Below are 18,079 nucleotides of genomic sequence, written 5' to 3' on the forward strand. Positions count from 1 at the left end.
CAGTCATTTAAGTATCATACTGCAGCCAGAAACATGTGAAACATACAGCTCCAAATCCTGCTGTCCTTTAGGCAAACTAATGGGATGGGTTTCTCATTGTTTTGGTGGACCTTTTGTTTGAAAAAGGATTAAGTAAGAATGGCAGAATTTGTCCTACTGTTTGGTTCCACTACATTATGTTCTGTTAGCAGGTTTATTCCTTTGGTGCATGAAAATTTATTTTAGGGCTGTCAATTAATTGCAGTTAACTCACATGATTAACTCCAAAAAAGTAATCACAATTAAAAAAATTAATCGCAATTAATCGGAGTTTTAATCACACTGTTAAACAATAGAATACCAATTGAGATTTATTAAATACTTCAGATGTTTTTCTGCATTTTCGTATATATTGTATTCTGTGTTGTAATTGAAATCAAAGTGTATATTTTTTATTACAACTATTTGCACGGTAAAAAGGATAAACAAAAGAAATAGTATTTTTCAATTCACCTCATACAGGTACTGTAGTGCAATCTTTTTGTCATGAAAGTGCAATTTACAATGTCGATTTTTTGTGTGTGTGTTACATAACTGCATTCAAAAATAAAGCAATATAAAATTTTAGAGCCTGCAAGTCCACTCAGTCCTACTTCTTGTTCAACCAATTGCTAAGACAAACAAGTTTGTTTACATTTAGAGGAGATAATGCTGCCCTCTTCTTAGTTGCAATGTCACCAGAAAGTAAGAACAAACATTCACATGGCAATTTTATAGCTGGCATTGCAATATATTTATGTGCCAGATATACTAAACATTTGTACGCCCCTTCAGCCACCATTCCAGAGGACATGCTTCTATGCTGATGATGCTTGTTAAAAATGAGTTAATTACATTTGTGACTGAACATCTTGGGGAAGAATTGTGTGTCTCCTGCTCTGTTTTACCTGCACTCTGCCATATATTTCATGTTATAGCAGTCTCGGATGATGATCCAGCACGTTGTTCTTTTTAAGACCACTTTCATTGCAGATTTGACAAAATGCAAAGAGGGTACCAATGTGAGATTTCTAAAGATAGCTACAAGAATCTGAAGTGCCTTTCAAAATCTGAGAAGGATGAGGTGTAGAGTATGCTTTCAGAAGTCTTAAAAGAGCAGCACTCCGATGCGGAAACTGCAGAACCCAAGTCACCAAAAAAGAAAATCAACCTTCTGCTGGTGGCATCTGACTCAGATAATGAAAGTTTGAATTGTTATTGAGCAGAACCTGTCATCTGCATGGATGCATGTCTGCTGGAATGGTGGCTGAAGCATGAAGGGACATATGAATCTTTAGCGCATCTGGCAAGTAAATATCTTGTGACACCAGCTACAACAGTGCCATGTGAAAACCTGTTCTCACTTTCAGGTGACATTGTAAACAAGAACCGACAGCATTATCTCCTGCAAATGTAAACAAACGTGTTTGTCTGAGCGATTGGCTGAACAAGAAGTAGGACTGAGTGGACTTGAAGGCTCTAAAATTTTACTTTGTTTTATTTTTGAATACAGTTTTTTTGTGCATAATTCTACATTTGTAAGTTCAACTTTCATGATAAAAAGATTGCAGTACTTGTATTAGGTGAATTGAAAAATACTATGTTTTTTACTGTACAAATACTTGTAATCAAAAATAAAGTGAGCACTGTACACTTTGTATTCTGTGTTGTAATTGAAATCAATATATTTGAAAATGTAGAAATCCAAAAATATGTACATAAATGGTATTCTATTGTTGTTTAATAGTGTGATTAATCAGGTGATTAATTACGATTAATTTTTTGAATCTCTTGACAGCCCTAATTTATTCCTTTCTAGATGACTTCACCCCAGCTGCAGAAACAAAGAAGCTCCTTTTCCAAACACGTGGGATGTTTTAATGCATTTTCAGGGCTCAGGTGTTTTGCAGCAATGCTCTGTGCCCTTTGTGTGTGTGTCTCACCTTTCCATTCTTTCCCTTCTGTTCAGTGGCTGGACAGGGAAGTGGTTCAGCTCCTAGGCTAATTTGGAATAACCAGGCCAAATTAAGACAATCTAGAGCCCTGGGCACACTCAGCATGGACTCACTAGGGCCCTGCCCCAACACCATGGCTCAGTTACTCTTGGAGTGGCAGCAGGTTCCTAAGTAAGAGGAAAGAGGCAGCTCACACCTTTTGAAGCCATTGTTCTAGCACACTTTGGTAGGCATTAGTTACATTCAGGTTTTTCAAGCTTTTCTTTGTATCCATTCATCCTAAAAATATTATTTTTTGTAATGAGAGCTGAGATTCTGATCCCAGAATCTGACTCTAGGAACTAGGGCCCTGAGCATAGGCCTAGAATGCTGAAACCTTAATCCAGACTGAATAAGCAGCCTCAGGACTGCTCTAAATTGTGCTGGTTTGTAACAACCACACACATCCCTTAAATCAGCTCGAGATCTGCAGACTGCAGTGTACTTTCACCATGCACTGCCCCATCCACAGTTTATTGCCGTCAATGAAGAGGCAAAGAATGGGTGGTATAGAGCCGGCTTATATATAAAGAGAGGAAGGAGGTGGTTACACCACCAGCATAGGGCTTGGCTTCAAGCCCTACACTAGTACACCATTGAACTGTTGTGTGACCATGGACAAGAGACTTAGACTCTCTGTGCTTCTGTTCCCCATCTGTTAAATGGGTATATCATAGCACTTTCCTACCATGCAGCAGTGTTGTGAGGAAAATACATTAACAATAGTGGGACTAAGGCTCTGGGCCTCAGCCCAGAAGCTCTGGAACAGAGGTGGTGGGGGGCATGGCCCCATCATTTTTTGCCAGCCATAAGGGTGAGCGATGTGGGGGAGAGGGTGGAAAGGAGTGAGCAGGAGGCGGGGTTTTGGGGGAAGGGATAGGGTGGGGACTGGGCCTCAGGGGAAGGGACAGCATGGGAGTAGGGCCTCAGGGGAAGGGTTAGGTATTGGGGCCATGTTTCCAATGCTGGTGGCCCTCTCACTTTTAGGAGCCTTCTGCCACTCCTGCCTCAGACTATAGATTATAATTAAGCCTACGTTTTAGTCATGGGTACTTTTAGTAAAAGTCATGGACAGGTCATGAGCAGTAAACAAAAATTCATGGCCCATGACCTGCCCATGACTTTTACTATATATTCCTACCTAAAACTTGGGTGGCAGGCTGTAGAATAGAATATCAGGGTTGGAAGGGACCTCAGGAGGTCATCTAGTCCAACCCCCTGAGTGATCTGGGGCATTGCATGTGCTGGAGGAGGTGGCCCGGGACCCCTGCTGGTGCTGGGGGGGCGTGGGCATCGGCATGCAGCCCAGGACTCCTACTAGTACGGGGGCGGGGGTGGGGTGTCGGTTGGCAGGGCTCACAGGGGCTGCCTCCCTGGCTCCACATGTCCCTGCAGTTCTTAGGCGGTGGAGGGGCCAGAGGGCTCCGAGCGCTACTCCCGTCACAAGTGCTGGCTGTGCAGCTCCAATTGGTTGGGAACTGCAGTCAGTGGGAACTGCGGGGGCAGGGCCTTTGGGTGCAAGCAGCATGTGAAGCCCCCTGGCCCCTCCACCTAGGAGCTGCAGGGCCATGCCAGTGGGAGCTGGGAAGCCCCCCACCCTGAGGTAAGCCCTCCCCGCATCTCTCTGCCCCTAGCCCTGAGCCCCCTCCCATATAGCAAACTGCTGCTGCTGGCCCAGGGGCTACTTGGCTCGGGCAGCCCCTGAGCCAGCACCGCCCAGTGCAGAAGTCACGGAGGTCACGGAAATCCATGACTTCTGTGACCTCCATGACACAGCCTTAATTATAATACAGAACACAGGCATCAACTTTCCAATGTGCTGGCGGGTGCTCGACCCCTGGCTCTGCCCCAGGCCCCACTCCCCCTCCACCCTTTCCCTCAAGGCCTTGCCCCAACCTGCCCCTGTCCTGCCACCACCCCACTTCTTCCCACCCCCCTCTCCACCCCCACTCCACTTTTTCCTGCCCCAGTCCATCCCCTCCCCTGAGTGCACTGCATCTTTGCTCCTCCTCCCTCCTGACATAGCCCCCTGAACAGTGATTTCCCTACACCCCCCCCAAAGGGGGTGTAAACCCCCCCTGAATTTCCCCAACACGCCCCCCCAGTTTTGTGAACTAGTTACATGCCAAACCTGGTGGCTGAACTTTGCGACTTTGTCCTCACCCACAACTATCTCACATTTGTGGACAATATATACCTTCAAGTCAGTGGCACTACTATGGGTACCTGCATGGCCCCATAGTATGTCAACATTTTTATGTCTGACTTAGAACAACGCTTCCCTAGCTCTCATCCCCTAACACCCCTACTCTACTTGCACTACACTGATGACATCTTCATCATTTGGACCCATGGAAAAGAAGCCCTTGAGGCATTCCACCATGATTTCAACAGTTTCCATCCCACCATCAACCTCAGCCTAGACCAATCCACACAAGCGGTCCATTTCCTTGACACTACTGTGCTAATAAGTGATGGTCAAATAAACATCACCCTATACCGGAAATCTACTGACCGCTATACCTACCTACATGCCTCCAGCTTCCATCCAGGACACACCACATGATCCACTGTCTTCAGCCAAGCTCTAAGATACAACTGCATTTGCTCCAATCCCTCAGACAGAGACAAACACCTACAAGATCTCTATCAAGCATTCTTAAAACTACAGTACTTACCTGATGAAGTGAAAAAACAGATTGACAGAGCCAGAAGAGTGCCCAGAAGTCACCTACTACAAGACAGGCCCAACATAGAAAATAACAGAATGCCACTAGCCGTTACCTTCAGCCACCAACTAAAACCTCGCCAGCGCATCATCAAAGATCTACAACCTATCCTGAAAGATGATCCCTCACTCTCACAGATCTTGGAAGACAGACCTATCATCGCTTACAGACAGCCTCCTCAACCTGAAGCAAATACTCACCAGCAACCACACACCACAGAACAAAAACACTAACTCAAGAACCTATCCTTGCAACAAAGCCCGATGCCAACTCTGTCCACATATCTATTCAAGTGACACCATAATAGGACCTAATCACATCAGCCATGCCATCAGGGGCTCATTCACCTGCACATCTACCAATGTGATATATGCCATCATGTGCCAGCAATGCCCCTCTGCCATGTACATTGGCCAAACCGGCCAGTGTCTATGCAAAAGAATAAATGGGACACAAATCAGACGTCAAGAATTATAACATTCAAACACCAATAGGAGAACACTTCAACCTCTCTGGCCATTCAGTAACAGGTTTAAAGGTGGCAGTTTTGCAATGGAAAAGCTTCAAAACCAAACTCCAATGAGAAACAGCTGAACTTAAATTAATATGCAAACTAGATACAATCAATTTAGGCTTAAATAGAGACTAGGAATGGCTGAGCCATTACACACATTGAATCTATTTCCTCACATTAAGTATCCTCACACCTTCTTGTCAAACTATCTTAAATGGGTCATCTTGATTATCACTATAAAAGTTTTTTTTTCTCCTGCTAAGAATAGCTCATCTTAATTAATTAGCCTCTTAGAGATTGTTGGGCAACTCCCATCTTTTCATGTTCTCTGTATGTATATATTTATCTCCTGACTATATGGTCCATTCTATGTGTCTGATGAAGTGGGCTGTAGCCCACAAAAGCTTATGCTCAAATAAATGTGTTAGTCTCTAAGGTGCCACAAGTACGCCTGTTCTTTTTGCGGATACAGACTAACACTGCTGCTATTCTGAAACATGCCAATTTAGTGACTGCTTGGAAATTTGAATTGAAATTGAAACATTAATACACACTTTAAAAGCATATATAGTGTATGATAAAATACATATATCTGAAAAAGTATAACAGATTTCAAAAGTATGAACATAGACTAGCTTCCTTATACAGCTGTTTTTAATGACAATGTCAGTGCATTCATTTCAATGATGTTGGCCAACCTAATAATTTCAAATGATGATTCGTAAGCAAAGTCTAAATGAGCTCTTCCTGACAGCTAGTGATGAGCTGTGTTGTCCGAGTGATAGATTTTGCCTGGTTTTGGGTTCCAAATCACTTGAGGGATAGCTCGTTGTTTTGAGCATTAGCCTGCTAAACCCAGGGTTGTGAGTTTGTTCCTTGAGGTGGCAATTTGGGGATTGGTCCTGCTTTGAGCAGAGGGTTGGACTAGATAATCTCCTGAGGTCCCTTCCAACTCTATGAATGTGGGGGGTGAGAAATGAAATGTTGTTCTTATTGTATGAGTAAAGGTCAGTAGAACTGTACTTAGCCTGTGCTGATTGACCTCTATTGTATTCCCCCTTAGTTATCTTTTTTCTAAGCTGAAAATTCCCAGTCCTTTTAATTTCTCCTCCTGTTTCATACTCCTAATCATTTCAGTTGCCCATCTCTGTACCTTTTCTATTTCCAATCTCTCTCTTTTGGGACAGGGTGACCAGATCTGCACACATTATTCAAGGTGTGCACATACCATGGATTTATAGAGAGGCAATATGATATTTTCTGTCTTATCATCCCTTTCTTAATGATTCCCAACATTCTGTTTGCTTTTTTGGCTGCCGCTGCACATTGAGTGGATGTTTTCAGAGAACTATCCACAATGACTCCAAGATCTCTCTCTTGTGTGTTAACAGCTAATTCAAACTTCTTCATTTTATATGTATAGTTGAGATTGTTTTCCAAATACTTTGCATTTATCAACACTGAATTTCATCTGCCATTTTGTTGCCCAATCACACAGTTTTGTGAGATCCTTTTGTAGCTCTTCGCAGTCTGCCTGGGACTTAACTATCTTGAATAGTTTTGTATCATTTGAAAATTTTGTCACCTCACTGTTTGCCCATTTTTCCAGATCATTTATGAGTATGTTGAACAGTAATGGTCCCAGTACCGACCCCTCAGGGATACCACTATTTATCTCTCTCCATTCTGAAAACTGATCATTTATTCCTACCCTTTGTTTCTCATATTTTAACCAGTTACTGATCCATGACAGGACTTCCCTCTTATCCTATGATGGCTTACTTTTCAAAAGTCAATTCAAATTAAATACATTTTAAAAAAATATGTATTTTTTAGAAATCTAGACCTGTTATGTGTAACTTGCATTATCCTTATGTTAAATTTGCATTATCCTAACAAAACATTTACTTTATTCATATCTCTTTTATATATCTCATTGGCTCTGACACCCTCCCGTAAATTCAAACACCCCCCCTAATTTCAATTTCTGGAGAAACTACTGCCCCTGAACACTGTGAAACAGCTGATTGTGGTGGGCAGGAGGCATGGGGATGGAGGGGGAGATGCTCCCACTGGCAGGCTAGAGGCCCTGCGGGGAGGTGGAGGTTCTAATGGGAGGGGGCTGTTGGTGGGTGATCAGCATCCACCATTTTTTTCCCTATGTCGTCCCCTATGATATAGAATATTCTTAAAATCCCTATACTAGAAAATGAACTTTCATGGCAGCTTGGACCACCTGATACCATGTTTGCTTTCACTTCTCAGAACCCAGAACAGTTTCAGAACTTGTCTGCTTTGCTGGTTTTCCAGAATCAGTTGGCCTTGAGAACCCACCACATGCATCTGTTCAGGCTGTCCTATAGTTTAACTTTTGAGATAGTGTAACTAGGACAACCAGACAGAATGTGGGTGGGGGGTAATAGGCGCCTATATCAGAGAAAGACCCAAAAATCGGGACTGTCCCTATAAAATCAGGACATCTGGTCACCCTAAGTGTAACCCACACACCTCCTGGGAGTGGTGTTCTGTCCTATCTAGTGGTACCGAGACCACTTAGAGAGGGAGATAAAATGAGTCTGCTCTACAGCCTTTGCTAAGAGGCAGTTGGCTTTTACCTCATGCTGCAGAGGCTCACGCACTAAGCTCCAGAGGTCCCCGCTCAATCCCACCTGCTGACAACCAAAGTCAGTCAGCATTACAATAGCACACTGGATAGGGCAACAGCAGCAGGAGTCATTTATCCACCCTCGGAGTGGATTTGTAGTGTAGTTAGCAATTCCTTCCCTGGCTGCTTAGTCTAGCCTAGTAGTTAGGGAGACCCTGTGTGGTACCATTAAGCAGCACAGGCAGTGTTTTCTTAGTTTAGGAGCTAGAGAGAACCATGGGGTCTGTTTGTGTCATAAGTATCAGTAAAGAACTGTCTTTATATTCATTACACACCAGTCCTCTTTTCTGTATTGTGAGGTTTGCTACCACTGGGTTCATCTCTAAGTGTGCATTTTTAATAAGGTGAGGGGCCCAGGTATATGGTAATGAGCAGAATATATACATGTTTACATCTTTTACATTTAATCCCTATTATTTTCTTTCAAATTTAATGCAGGGTTACCAGAAAGCCTGCGATGGTGCGTTGTGCTCACTGAGGAGATCTGGAAATGTAGTGAAATGGCTATTGCCTTTAAAAAAAAGAACTTGAAACCAGAGATCCAGTGTGTTTCAGCCAAGACAACAGAACAGTGTATGGAAATGATCCAGGTGGGCTTGTTACTATGCTTTGTATGAACCATACTGGTTCTTGGCCATGAATATATTGTAATGCATGAGTTAATGAGTACATGTACAAGTGTCCTCTGCTGGATAGAATCAGAACTACTCAACTGTGTGACATTGGCTCTGTATGTGAGCAGCAGGCACTGGTTGGTAAATCCAGGAGATTATAGAGGATTCGCTGTAGGTCTTGTGGTAGAGGCCTGAGATTTTGGAGTGAGGATCTCATGCTGCTGTGTCCAGAGAGATATCTGTTTCCTATTTCTTCACCTCTGATATCTCTTCCACTTCTGTTTTCCCAAAATATTTTAAAGATAAATACATAAACATTGAGGTTGGCAAACACTTGCCTTTCCACCCTTCAATAGGCGGTCTGAAACTAAGAGAAAGGAAGTCCTTTAGCAGTGATTAATAGCTGCCTTTCAAATACTTACCTGCAGACAACAGGTACAGCAGTTCACGGATAATTTTGTCTGGCTTTGTCCAACTCATCCAGCCTTGTTTTTTTTAAAAATTTGTTCAGATTACTGGCGGACTTCAGACCTTCTGTCACACTAGATAGATTAATGTTATTTACCAATCAATAAATTTCTTGTTAAAAAGTGGCCTAGTACCATATTGTAAAATCACCAGTCCGTTGAAAGTGGCCCCAATGGCTGGATCCAATGTGCTTCAAAGCCAGGTGGATCTGGGGAATCGAGTAACTGTTTCTAGTTCTGGCAGTCTAGCACATACTCCTGGGCTCAGACCTCTTGTTTGATGCCTTTCTTTTAACATGGGGTACTGCTGCCCAACTGCCCTATAATCCAGAATCAGTTTCTGAGGCCTTCTGAGCCCCCCAGTTGCTTACATGTGCCACCCCTTCCAGTTCTACTTAGGCTATGGGCATACTTGTTTAACCCCTTTGGGATCAACATGGCAGGGCAGCAAAGAACAAAGGCTTAGAGAAAGAATTTCTTAACCATGGTGCAGGAGTGCTGGAACAATTTTTATAGTGGGGATGCTGAGAGCCATTGAACAAAACTGTAAACCCTGTGTATAATGGAAACCACTTCCAGCCAGAGGGTGCACTGCACCCCTGGTTCTAACACCTGTGCCACAGTGACTACTCTTAAAGCACTTGAGAGTTACAGGTCTTTTTCAAATAACCAAAGTCCCAAGGCACACTCTGTCTAGTCTGGGCTTACCTTGTCTGTACAGTCCATGGTTTGTCAGGATTTCTGGCTGTGCAGAGCCCTCTTGCAATCCTCTCCTGAAGTCCTGCTTACATGTAGCAATGGTTGGCCCTCCTATACAGAGCAGAACCCTTCTCTTAACTAGGTCCTCCATTTTTGTGCCAGCTGAAGTTCCAAATACCTCAGTGTGCTTGCTTCTTCTGCTTTCACTCTGTAGGCCTCGGTATACTCCTCAGTATTGCTCCAGGTGAGTAGCTGAAAGGCAAAGTCAAGAGATTTTTAACCTTGATGGCTCTGTGGTGGTCTTTCAACAAGGTGTCAAATGCCTTTTGTGAGCAAGGTGGCTGTCTGGAATATTACATAACAGGCTGCCCCATGGTAGAGCCAAACTAACACAGCCACAATGCCAGTATTTTAATACAGGTACAAAATAGTCTTCACAATTTGATAGTCCTATTCCACTCTATCAGGCCAATAAGCAGCAAATGCAGTTGTGACTTGTATAAGCTATGCCATTAGTCTAAGATCGTGCACTACTGCCAAAGTGTTTCAAGGATATAAGTCTTATATGAGGATTAGAAAATTTGTTTTACAAGAAAAAAAATTAAATTTATTTAGCTTAAGAGCTTTGGGAAAGACTTGAATATCTGAGTTTTATCCCTATTACCTCCATGAAGTTTTGAATAATTCTGAGGTGCAGAATAGTGATAGCTGTGAAGCCTAGGTGGCTATCGATTTGTTAAAAGATCTATGGATACACGATATTGTATCAGCTGAAATCCATCGGTGCCACTTACAAACAAGATTAGTTATGTACTCACTTTATTTAAAAAGATGAGTCTGCCTCTTGCATCCAGTATTAAATTGCAGCTACCGTGACTATGTCCACTGTGCTGCTTTGACGGGAGAAGAATGCTATTAGATTACACATAGAAATTCAATTAAACTATCCCTGGGGCAGAATTTATTTTACAGTTAAATAAGTAATAAAGGCCTCTGTATAAATTCTTCAGCAATCTGAAGTTGAATTTGAGTTCTGTTTTATTGTGTTTGTCCATTTTAGAGGAAACTTGCTGAAACATCACTAATAGAACTGAGGTCCACCACGTCCTGTCCCTGTTGAGACTGAGACATGTCCCATGACCCAATAATACAGCTAAGGGTGTGTCGTTATAGCACAGTTACCGTGAGTTGTAACTTAAGTGTTACCCCTAACTCGACTCCTGTCCACACGCAAAAATCCCTAGCTCAAGTTAAATGGTGCTCTAAACATGAACTGGTTGGCCAGTGTGGCAAGTGGGGAGGGGTTGAAGCTCTCAAGCAGTCCTGATGTTGGAGCTAGTAATGCAGAAGGGATGCAACAGCAACAGCTAATCCAATAACTATGTGTAACTCCAGTGCTGTTTTGAAGTGTGGTCAATCTCACTTGAGCTAAATTAGCTCAAGTACAGTGACTCGAGTGTGCTAACTGTTGCAGTGAAGACAAGCTCTCTGTTTTCCCAGTTAATTCCCACCCCTGCTTTGGGCTCCCTGTGATCCACCATCCATGGGATGGATCCTAGCATGAGAACGTGGCCAGGACTAGCAGTGGGAAAATGGAAGAGGAATGCCATGGAGGAGAGGAGTTTCTGTCAAAAGGATATGGGGCTTGTTGAAACTCACCTTAGCAAAAATCATAATCTGACTGGGTCTTCAAGGTATGTCTATATGACCAAAAAAAAAAACAAAAAACCCTGCGGCAGTGCCTCTCAGAACCCAGGTCTACAGGATAGCACTACAGTACTAAAAATAGTCTTGTAGACATTCAAGCTTGAGCTCTGATGTATGGATAGGGGCATGAGATTTAGAACCCAAGCAGCCCAAACATCTACACAGCTATTTTTAGCACCGTAGCGTGAGCCCCGCAAACCAAAGTCTATAGACCTGGGCTCTGAGATTAACTACCACGGGGGATTTTTGCCGCGTAAACATACCTTCAGAGGCCAAAAGCCTTCCCACCACAGCGTCACCAATGACTCTAGTGATCTAACCTTCTTGACTCCTTAACACTGGCCAGCATCCTAAGGGTTAAATCTGTTGCTATGGAGATTGTATGTCTGCATTTTTGCATCTAAGGCTTGTCTGGTTGTTAGGTTTTATTCTGAAATGTACAGGTTTGATTTGACAGAAAAATCACTTTGGCTTATCCACAACCAGCTGAAGAATCTGCTTAAAGTAGATTGGTGTGTGGTGCAAGACCTGGAAGTATTATTTTTACTAGGCCAGGACTCACTTCAGGGGTGATAGAGGAGGAGGCAGCTGATATTGTGCCTCCTGGATTCTTGTTCTGAGAGATCTTGAACTAGACGTGCGTCATCACTGTGTCTAGCAAAGATTTCTTTTCACACAACTCATGAATTTTATTTCCTTTCAGAAAAAAGAAAGTGATGCTGTAAGTGTGGATGGAGTTGATATTTATATAGCTGGAAAGATGTATGGCCTAGTGCCAGCTGCTGGGGAAAGTTACTCTGGTAAGAAGAGCAGAGAACATAGGGTTTCTGTTTTCCAGGCTGTTTGAAAACACTCTAGAAACATAGTTTTATGTCAGTGGATCTGTCTGGAAAATCATTTTTCAGACGGAAGTTAAACAATATATTTGATCCAAAAAAAACCAACCACACCTTGAACTTACGTAACTCAGTGTTGATAGAACTGGGTTGCCCTGGTAGTCTGTTAACTGAGATCATCAGGTGGGAATGAGGTTTACATCATGTACTGAGCATGAACTTCAAAAATATCCATCTCCTTTCTGATCAGTTCGGACATCTTACAATATACTGTCACATAAAACATGCAGTCTTGCACAATTAGGTGCATTATAGAAAGTTTTTGTCTCTCTCTCTCTGACCCTCTGGCATTAGTCACTGGTGAAGGAAGGGTACAGAACTGTGTAGACAACTGATCTGCACTATGGTGCAGCTTCCGACTATGTAACATGTATATTTGCTATATTTTCTGAAATTATGATAAATTATAAGAGTTTTAGCATTTTATAATACAGTATGAACTCTTTATGAATTAAGGATATAACTTAGGAGATTGGCTGTTTGGGGAGGCTCAGCCTGACATGGCCCTGCCAAGGCTCCGTCCCCAGGCCTGCCTCTGCAGCTCCCCTTGTGTGGTGGCCCCAGCCGGATGCTCCTGGGCTGGGGCCACATGGGCTAGCCTGAGGCAGGGGTTGACGGCCAAGGTGAGGGTGGGGGATTCCGGTGAGGGAAGGGGCAAGACCTCAGGTGGAAGTGGTGGTGGTGGGGCTAGCCTTCCCCAGACAGCAGTTCACATGCCGCCCATGCTTGGGAGCCTCACAGTTCAGCTGTAACCCTACTTGACCATGAAAAGAGCCTGTGCTTTAAAGATTGATCTTGTTAAAGTCACAGGGTCATAGGCATTGCCATACTGAAACAGACCAAGTGATCTATCTAGCCCAGTTGCACCAGTGCTGGGATGATATCTACACTTGTGCTTTACAGTGCTGAAACTTGCTGCACTCGGAGGGGGGGTGTTTTTTCACACTCTTGAAAGAGAAAATTGCAGCACTGTAAATTGCCAGTGTAGACAAGCCCTTAGATGCTTCTCACCACAAACTGGCTGCTCTTCAGCCAGGCTCCTATCCTTTGATCTGCACTTCAGTCGCTTGGTGGTGATGTCTGTAGATGTAGGTGGAAGAGAGAGCATGGCAAATGTCTCTCCCTTTTATCATGTCCTTTCTTCCCTCTTGGCTTTGCACCCACCCTTCAGAATCAGGTGAGCATTACATCATCACAGTTCCAAACTGACCAAAGGAAGGTGGGGTAGAGGTGACTCCCTTGAGAGTCTAACAGATTCTTTTGTTCCTGTGAGGCTGGGCTGGGTTTTTCCCATACCTGTCCTGATGAGGTGTTAACTGCCTCTATGCTCTTTGGAGAGTTTTTGTCTGGGCTTGCTTTAAGCCATGAGGATGCATGTTCAGCCTCGTAACTATATACATGAAATTATAACTCATAACATAACTATAACATCACTATAACAACAGTGCTCAGTACATCATGAGCCTTCTGAAGACACCCAACATGATAACTTTGCACTGGATACCACACAATCATTTTACAAGAATGAACATGGGGTTTTCCCCCAAGGTACAAAGCATCACAGTGACACAACAATGTGTTCTTGGCTCAATGCTATTCAATATCTTTTTCAATGATCTGGAAAAAATATTAAATCATCATGAGTAAGATTTGCAGTGACAAAAAAATTTGGTAGAGGAGTAACTAATGATGGAGGTAGGTCAGTTATACAGAGCAATATGGATTGCTTGATAAGGCAGGCTTATTTTAACCACATTTATTCTAATACCATCAGATGCAACATTTAGGAACAAAGGGCTAAAGGCACAAAGGTATCAACATTTAGGTACCACTGACATTCACGAAACCACCACTCAGCTGCCACCTCACCCTACAAGTGGTGGGCATGTTCAAAGTTGCCTAAGTCCTGAGGGCACCAAGTTGCTTGGCACCCTAGCTCACACCTAAGTCCCAGCAGGTGTTTCAAACTAGGCAATCCCCAATCTGTTTCAGCTGCCAGGCCCAATTCAGTATGCATGCTGTCAGGCCCAAACAGCACAGAAGACAGACAGGGGAAGCAAGTCAGGATTTTGAGCAGCTAACTGTACATGTGTGTCCCAGTCTACCTGGTTTTAGGGCACTCACCTGGGATGCAGGAGACTCAGGTTTAATCCCTGACTTGAAGCAGGGATTGAACCAAGTGCCCTAACCACTAGGCTAGAATCACTCATGTCTTCCTCTGTCTCTCTTTCTGGCCCAATGAATACTTATTTATACAAAGTGGAGCAACTTCCACAAGAGAGTTTGAGACCCCTTCCATTCCATAATCACCAGTAGCCCAGTGGCTGGGGCATTCTCCTGGGAGGTGGAAGACGTGGGTTGAAGTCCCTGCTCCAAATCTGAAAGAGCAGGTCTCCCACCTCCCAAGAGAGTGCCTACAATGGACTCCCCCATTTCCCCATAGGTCATGGTCTCCTTAAGCAGCTGACCTAGCTTTAGGTGCCAAACTCCAGGAGAAGGGTCATGATTAAGAATCATGAGTGAAGGAAGGCAGCTCCCTCTAACATTTCCTACTGACTAGAATACGTGACTCCCCTTGCAGCTTGCTGGCATCTCTGAATCCCTGTCTTAGTTGACTGACTCTCCACGTAACCTAACATGGGACTATGAACTCTGCTGGACTGCAGGGCTCACTCCTAGGAGTTAGGTGTTGCAACCCTTAAATCCTCTCTGTGAATCTAGCCCAAAGAATGCCGCTCACACTTCAAACATGGGGGACTGTGTCCTCAAATGCAGTGATCACAGAATCACAGGGCTGCAAGGGTTATCTAGTCCAGCCCCCTGCACTGAGGTAGGATTGAGTATATCTAGACTAGATCATCTCTTGACAGCTGTTTGTCTATCCTGTTTTTGAAACCCTCCAATGATGGGGATTCCACAGTCTCCCTATTCCAGAGCTTAACTATCCTTAAAGTTTTTCCTACCATCTAACCTAAATCTCCCTTGCTGCAGATTAAGCTCTCATGTCTTACATATGTGACAAAGTTCCTCCTCTACCTTGGTGGGTCCTGCGCTTATTGGCAGATTTGCTCACCTCAGTGATCTCCCCCACAGTCTGGATCAACTCCTCCTGTGTCTGATCAGGAGTTGGGAGGTTTAGGGGGAACCCAGGCCCGCCCTCTACTCTGGGTTCCAGCCCAGGGCCCTGTGGATTGCAGCTGTCTATAGTGCCTCCTGTAACAGCTGCATGACAGCTACAACTCCCTGGGCTACTTCCCCATGGCCTCCTCCAAACACCTTCTTTCTCCTCAGCACAGGACCTTCCTCCTGGTGTCTGATAAAGCTTGTACTCCTTAGTCCTCCAGCAGCACACCCTCTCCCTCTCAGCTCCTTGTGCCTCTTGCTCTCAGCTCCTCTCATACACTTCCTCTCCTCTTGCTCCCCCCTGCCTGACTGGAGTGAGCTCCTTTTTAAACCCAGGTGCCCTGATTAGCCTGTCTTGATTGGCTGCAGGTGATCTAATCAGCCTGTCTGCCTGAACTGGTTCTAGCAGGTTCCTGATGCAGCCCCTGCTCTGGTCACTCAGGGAACAGAAAACCACTCATCCAGTGACCAGTATATTTGCTCTCTACCAGACTCCTGTACCCCACTGGTCTGGGTCTGTCACGCATATAACACTCCTATTAATACACCCCAGAATGATATTAGCCTTTCTTGCAACTGCATCATATTGTTGACTCATTCAGTGTGTGATCCACTAGAATCCCCAGATCCTTGTCAGCAGTACTACCACTTAGCCAGTTATTCTCCATATGGTAGCTGTGCACTTGATTTTTCCTTCCTAAATGTAGTACTTTGCACTTGTCTTCACTGAATTTCATCTTGTTGATTTCAGACCAGTTCTCCAATTTGTCAAGGTTATTATGAATTCTAATTGGGTCCTACAAAGTGTTAACACCTCCCATCTTGGTATCATCTGCAAATTTATAAGCCTGCTCTCCACTCCATCATCCAAGTCATTAATAAAATATTGAATGGCCCCAGGCCCAAGAGTGACCCCCCCACTAGACATGTCCTCCAACTTTGACATTGAGCTGCTGATAACGATATGGCCTTTCAGCCAGTTGTGCACACACTGCATGTTATCACAGTTTGCCTTTGAGAATGTCATGTGGGTCTCTGTCAAAAGCCTTACTAAAATTAAGATTATCATGTCCACAGATTACCCCCTATCTACTAGTTTAATAACTGACTTGATTACATGAACAACAATTATTTATATAGGGAACAAAATTCAGTGGTGGAAGCTGAAGCTAGACAAATTCAGACTAGAAATTTTTAACAGAGAATATAATTAACCATTGGAGCAGTTTACCCAGGGACATGGTGGATTCTCCTTCACCTTGAAGTCTAAATGAAGACTGGTTTTCTTGCCAATGGATATGCTATAGCTCAAACAGAAGTTATGGGCTTGATACACAAATTGCTGGATGAGGTTCTCTGGCCTGTGTTATGAAGGAGGTCAGACTAGAGATCATAACGGTGCACTCTGGCCTTAAAATCTCTGACCTCTGCAGCAGGCAGTTATGCCAGTCAACATGGTTTATGGTTTAATCCTGCATCTTGGTAGGGGGGTTAGATTAGATGACCCTGGCAGTCCCTTCTAACCCTATGGTTCTATGAAAATAGAGCCTCTCAAACTAACTTGATTTTTTTAAGAGTTTATAAATTCAGTGGATTAAGGTAATCTGTTGATGTAATATATTTAGACTTTAGTAAGGCATTTGACCTGGTATTACACAATATTTTTATTAAAAAACTAGAAAGATACAAAATTAACACAGCACATATTACATGGATGAAAAAAGCAGCTAACTGACAGGTCTCAAAATGTAATTGTAAATAGGGAATCATAATCAAGCAGGTGTGTTTTTGATCTATGCTATTTTTAATCAATGACCTGGAACAAACGTAATATCATTAATGATAAGTTTACAGATGATATAGATTTGGGGAATGGTAAATAATGAAGTAGACAGATCACTAATACAGAGTGATTTGGATGACTTGGTAAGCTGAGCACAAAAACAATATGCATTTTGATTTGACCAAATGTAAAGTTAAACACCTAAAAACAAAGAATGTAGGCCCTAGTTACAGGATGGGGGGTACTCTAGCCTGGGAAACAGTGACTCTGAAAATAACGTTGGAGAGCATTGTGCATGATCACCTGAACTTGAGCTCTCAGAGCGATGCTGTGGCCAAAAGGGCCAATGTGATCCTTGAATGTATAAAAAGGGGACTGTGGAAGGCAGTGTGTGTCATTTAAAGATGATCCCGTCTTGCAGCAGTTTTCTGAGAATGCTGGCTGGCCAGTCAATCATACTAACCATGGCAAAGGAGAAGGTACTTGCTTTTCCTTCAAAGAAGCATCAACACTACAGAATTTAATTGTTAGAAGAGACATGAAGAAGCAAGTCTAAGGGGAGAAAACAGTTCAAGAGACATTAAGGGCACAAAAACAAACTATCCCACTGCATAGCAAAGTATAGCAGGAAACCACCCTGGCTTAACCAGGAGATCTTCAGTGATGTAAAACTCAAAAAAAAGATGTCTACAAAAAGTGGAATCTAGGTCAAATTACAAAGGATGAATATAAACAAACACCACAAGTATGTAGGGACAAAATTAGAAAAGCCAAAGCACAAAATGAGATTAAACTAGTTAGAAACAAAGGGTAACAAAATATTCTACAAATACATTAGAAGCAAGAGGAAGACCAAGGACAGGGTAGGCC

General features: G+C 43.3%; 1 protein-coding gene across 1 annotated transcript in view; it reads left to right on the top strand.

Annotated features, from left to right (window-relative positions):
• Positions 1 to 18,079, top strand: part of MELTF (melanotransferrin) — a 68,936-nt gene that overhangs the window by 33,402 nt on the left and 17,455 nt on the right. Inside the window, exons 10-11 of the mRNA XM_050963913.1 lie at positions 8,359 to 8,510; positions 12,111 to 12,207. Coding sequence (XP_050819870.1) covers positions 8,359 to 8,510; positions 12,111 to 12,207 — 249 coding nt within the window. The remainder of the gene's footprint in view (positions 1 to 8,358; positions 8,511 to 12,110; positions 12,208 to 18,079) is intronic.

Source organism: Gopherus flavomarginatus, chromosome 8, assembly GCF_025201925.1.
Source record: "Gopherus flavomarginatus isolate rGopFla2 chromosome 8, rGopFla2.mat.asm, whole genome shotgun sequence".
Lineage (NCBI taxonomy): Eukaryota > Metazoa > Chordata > Testudines > Testudinidae > Gopherus > Gopherus flavomarginatus.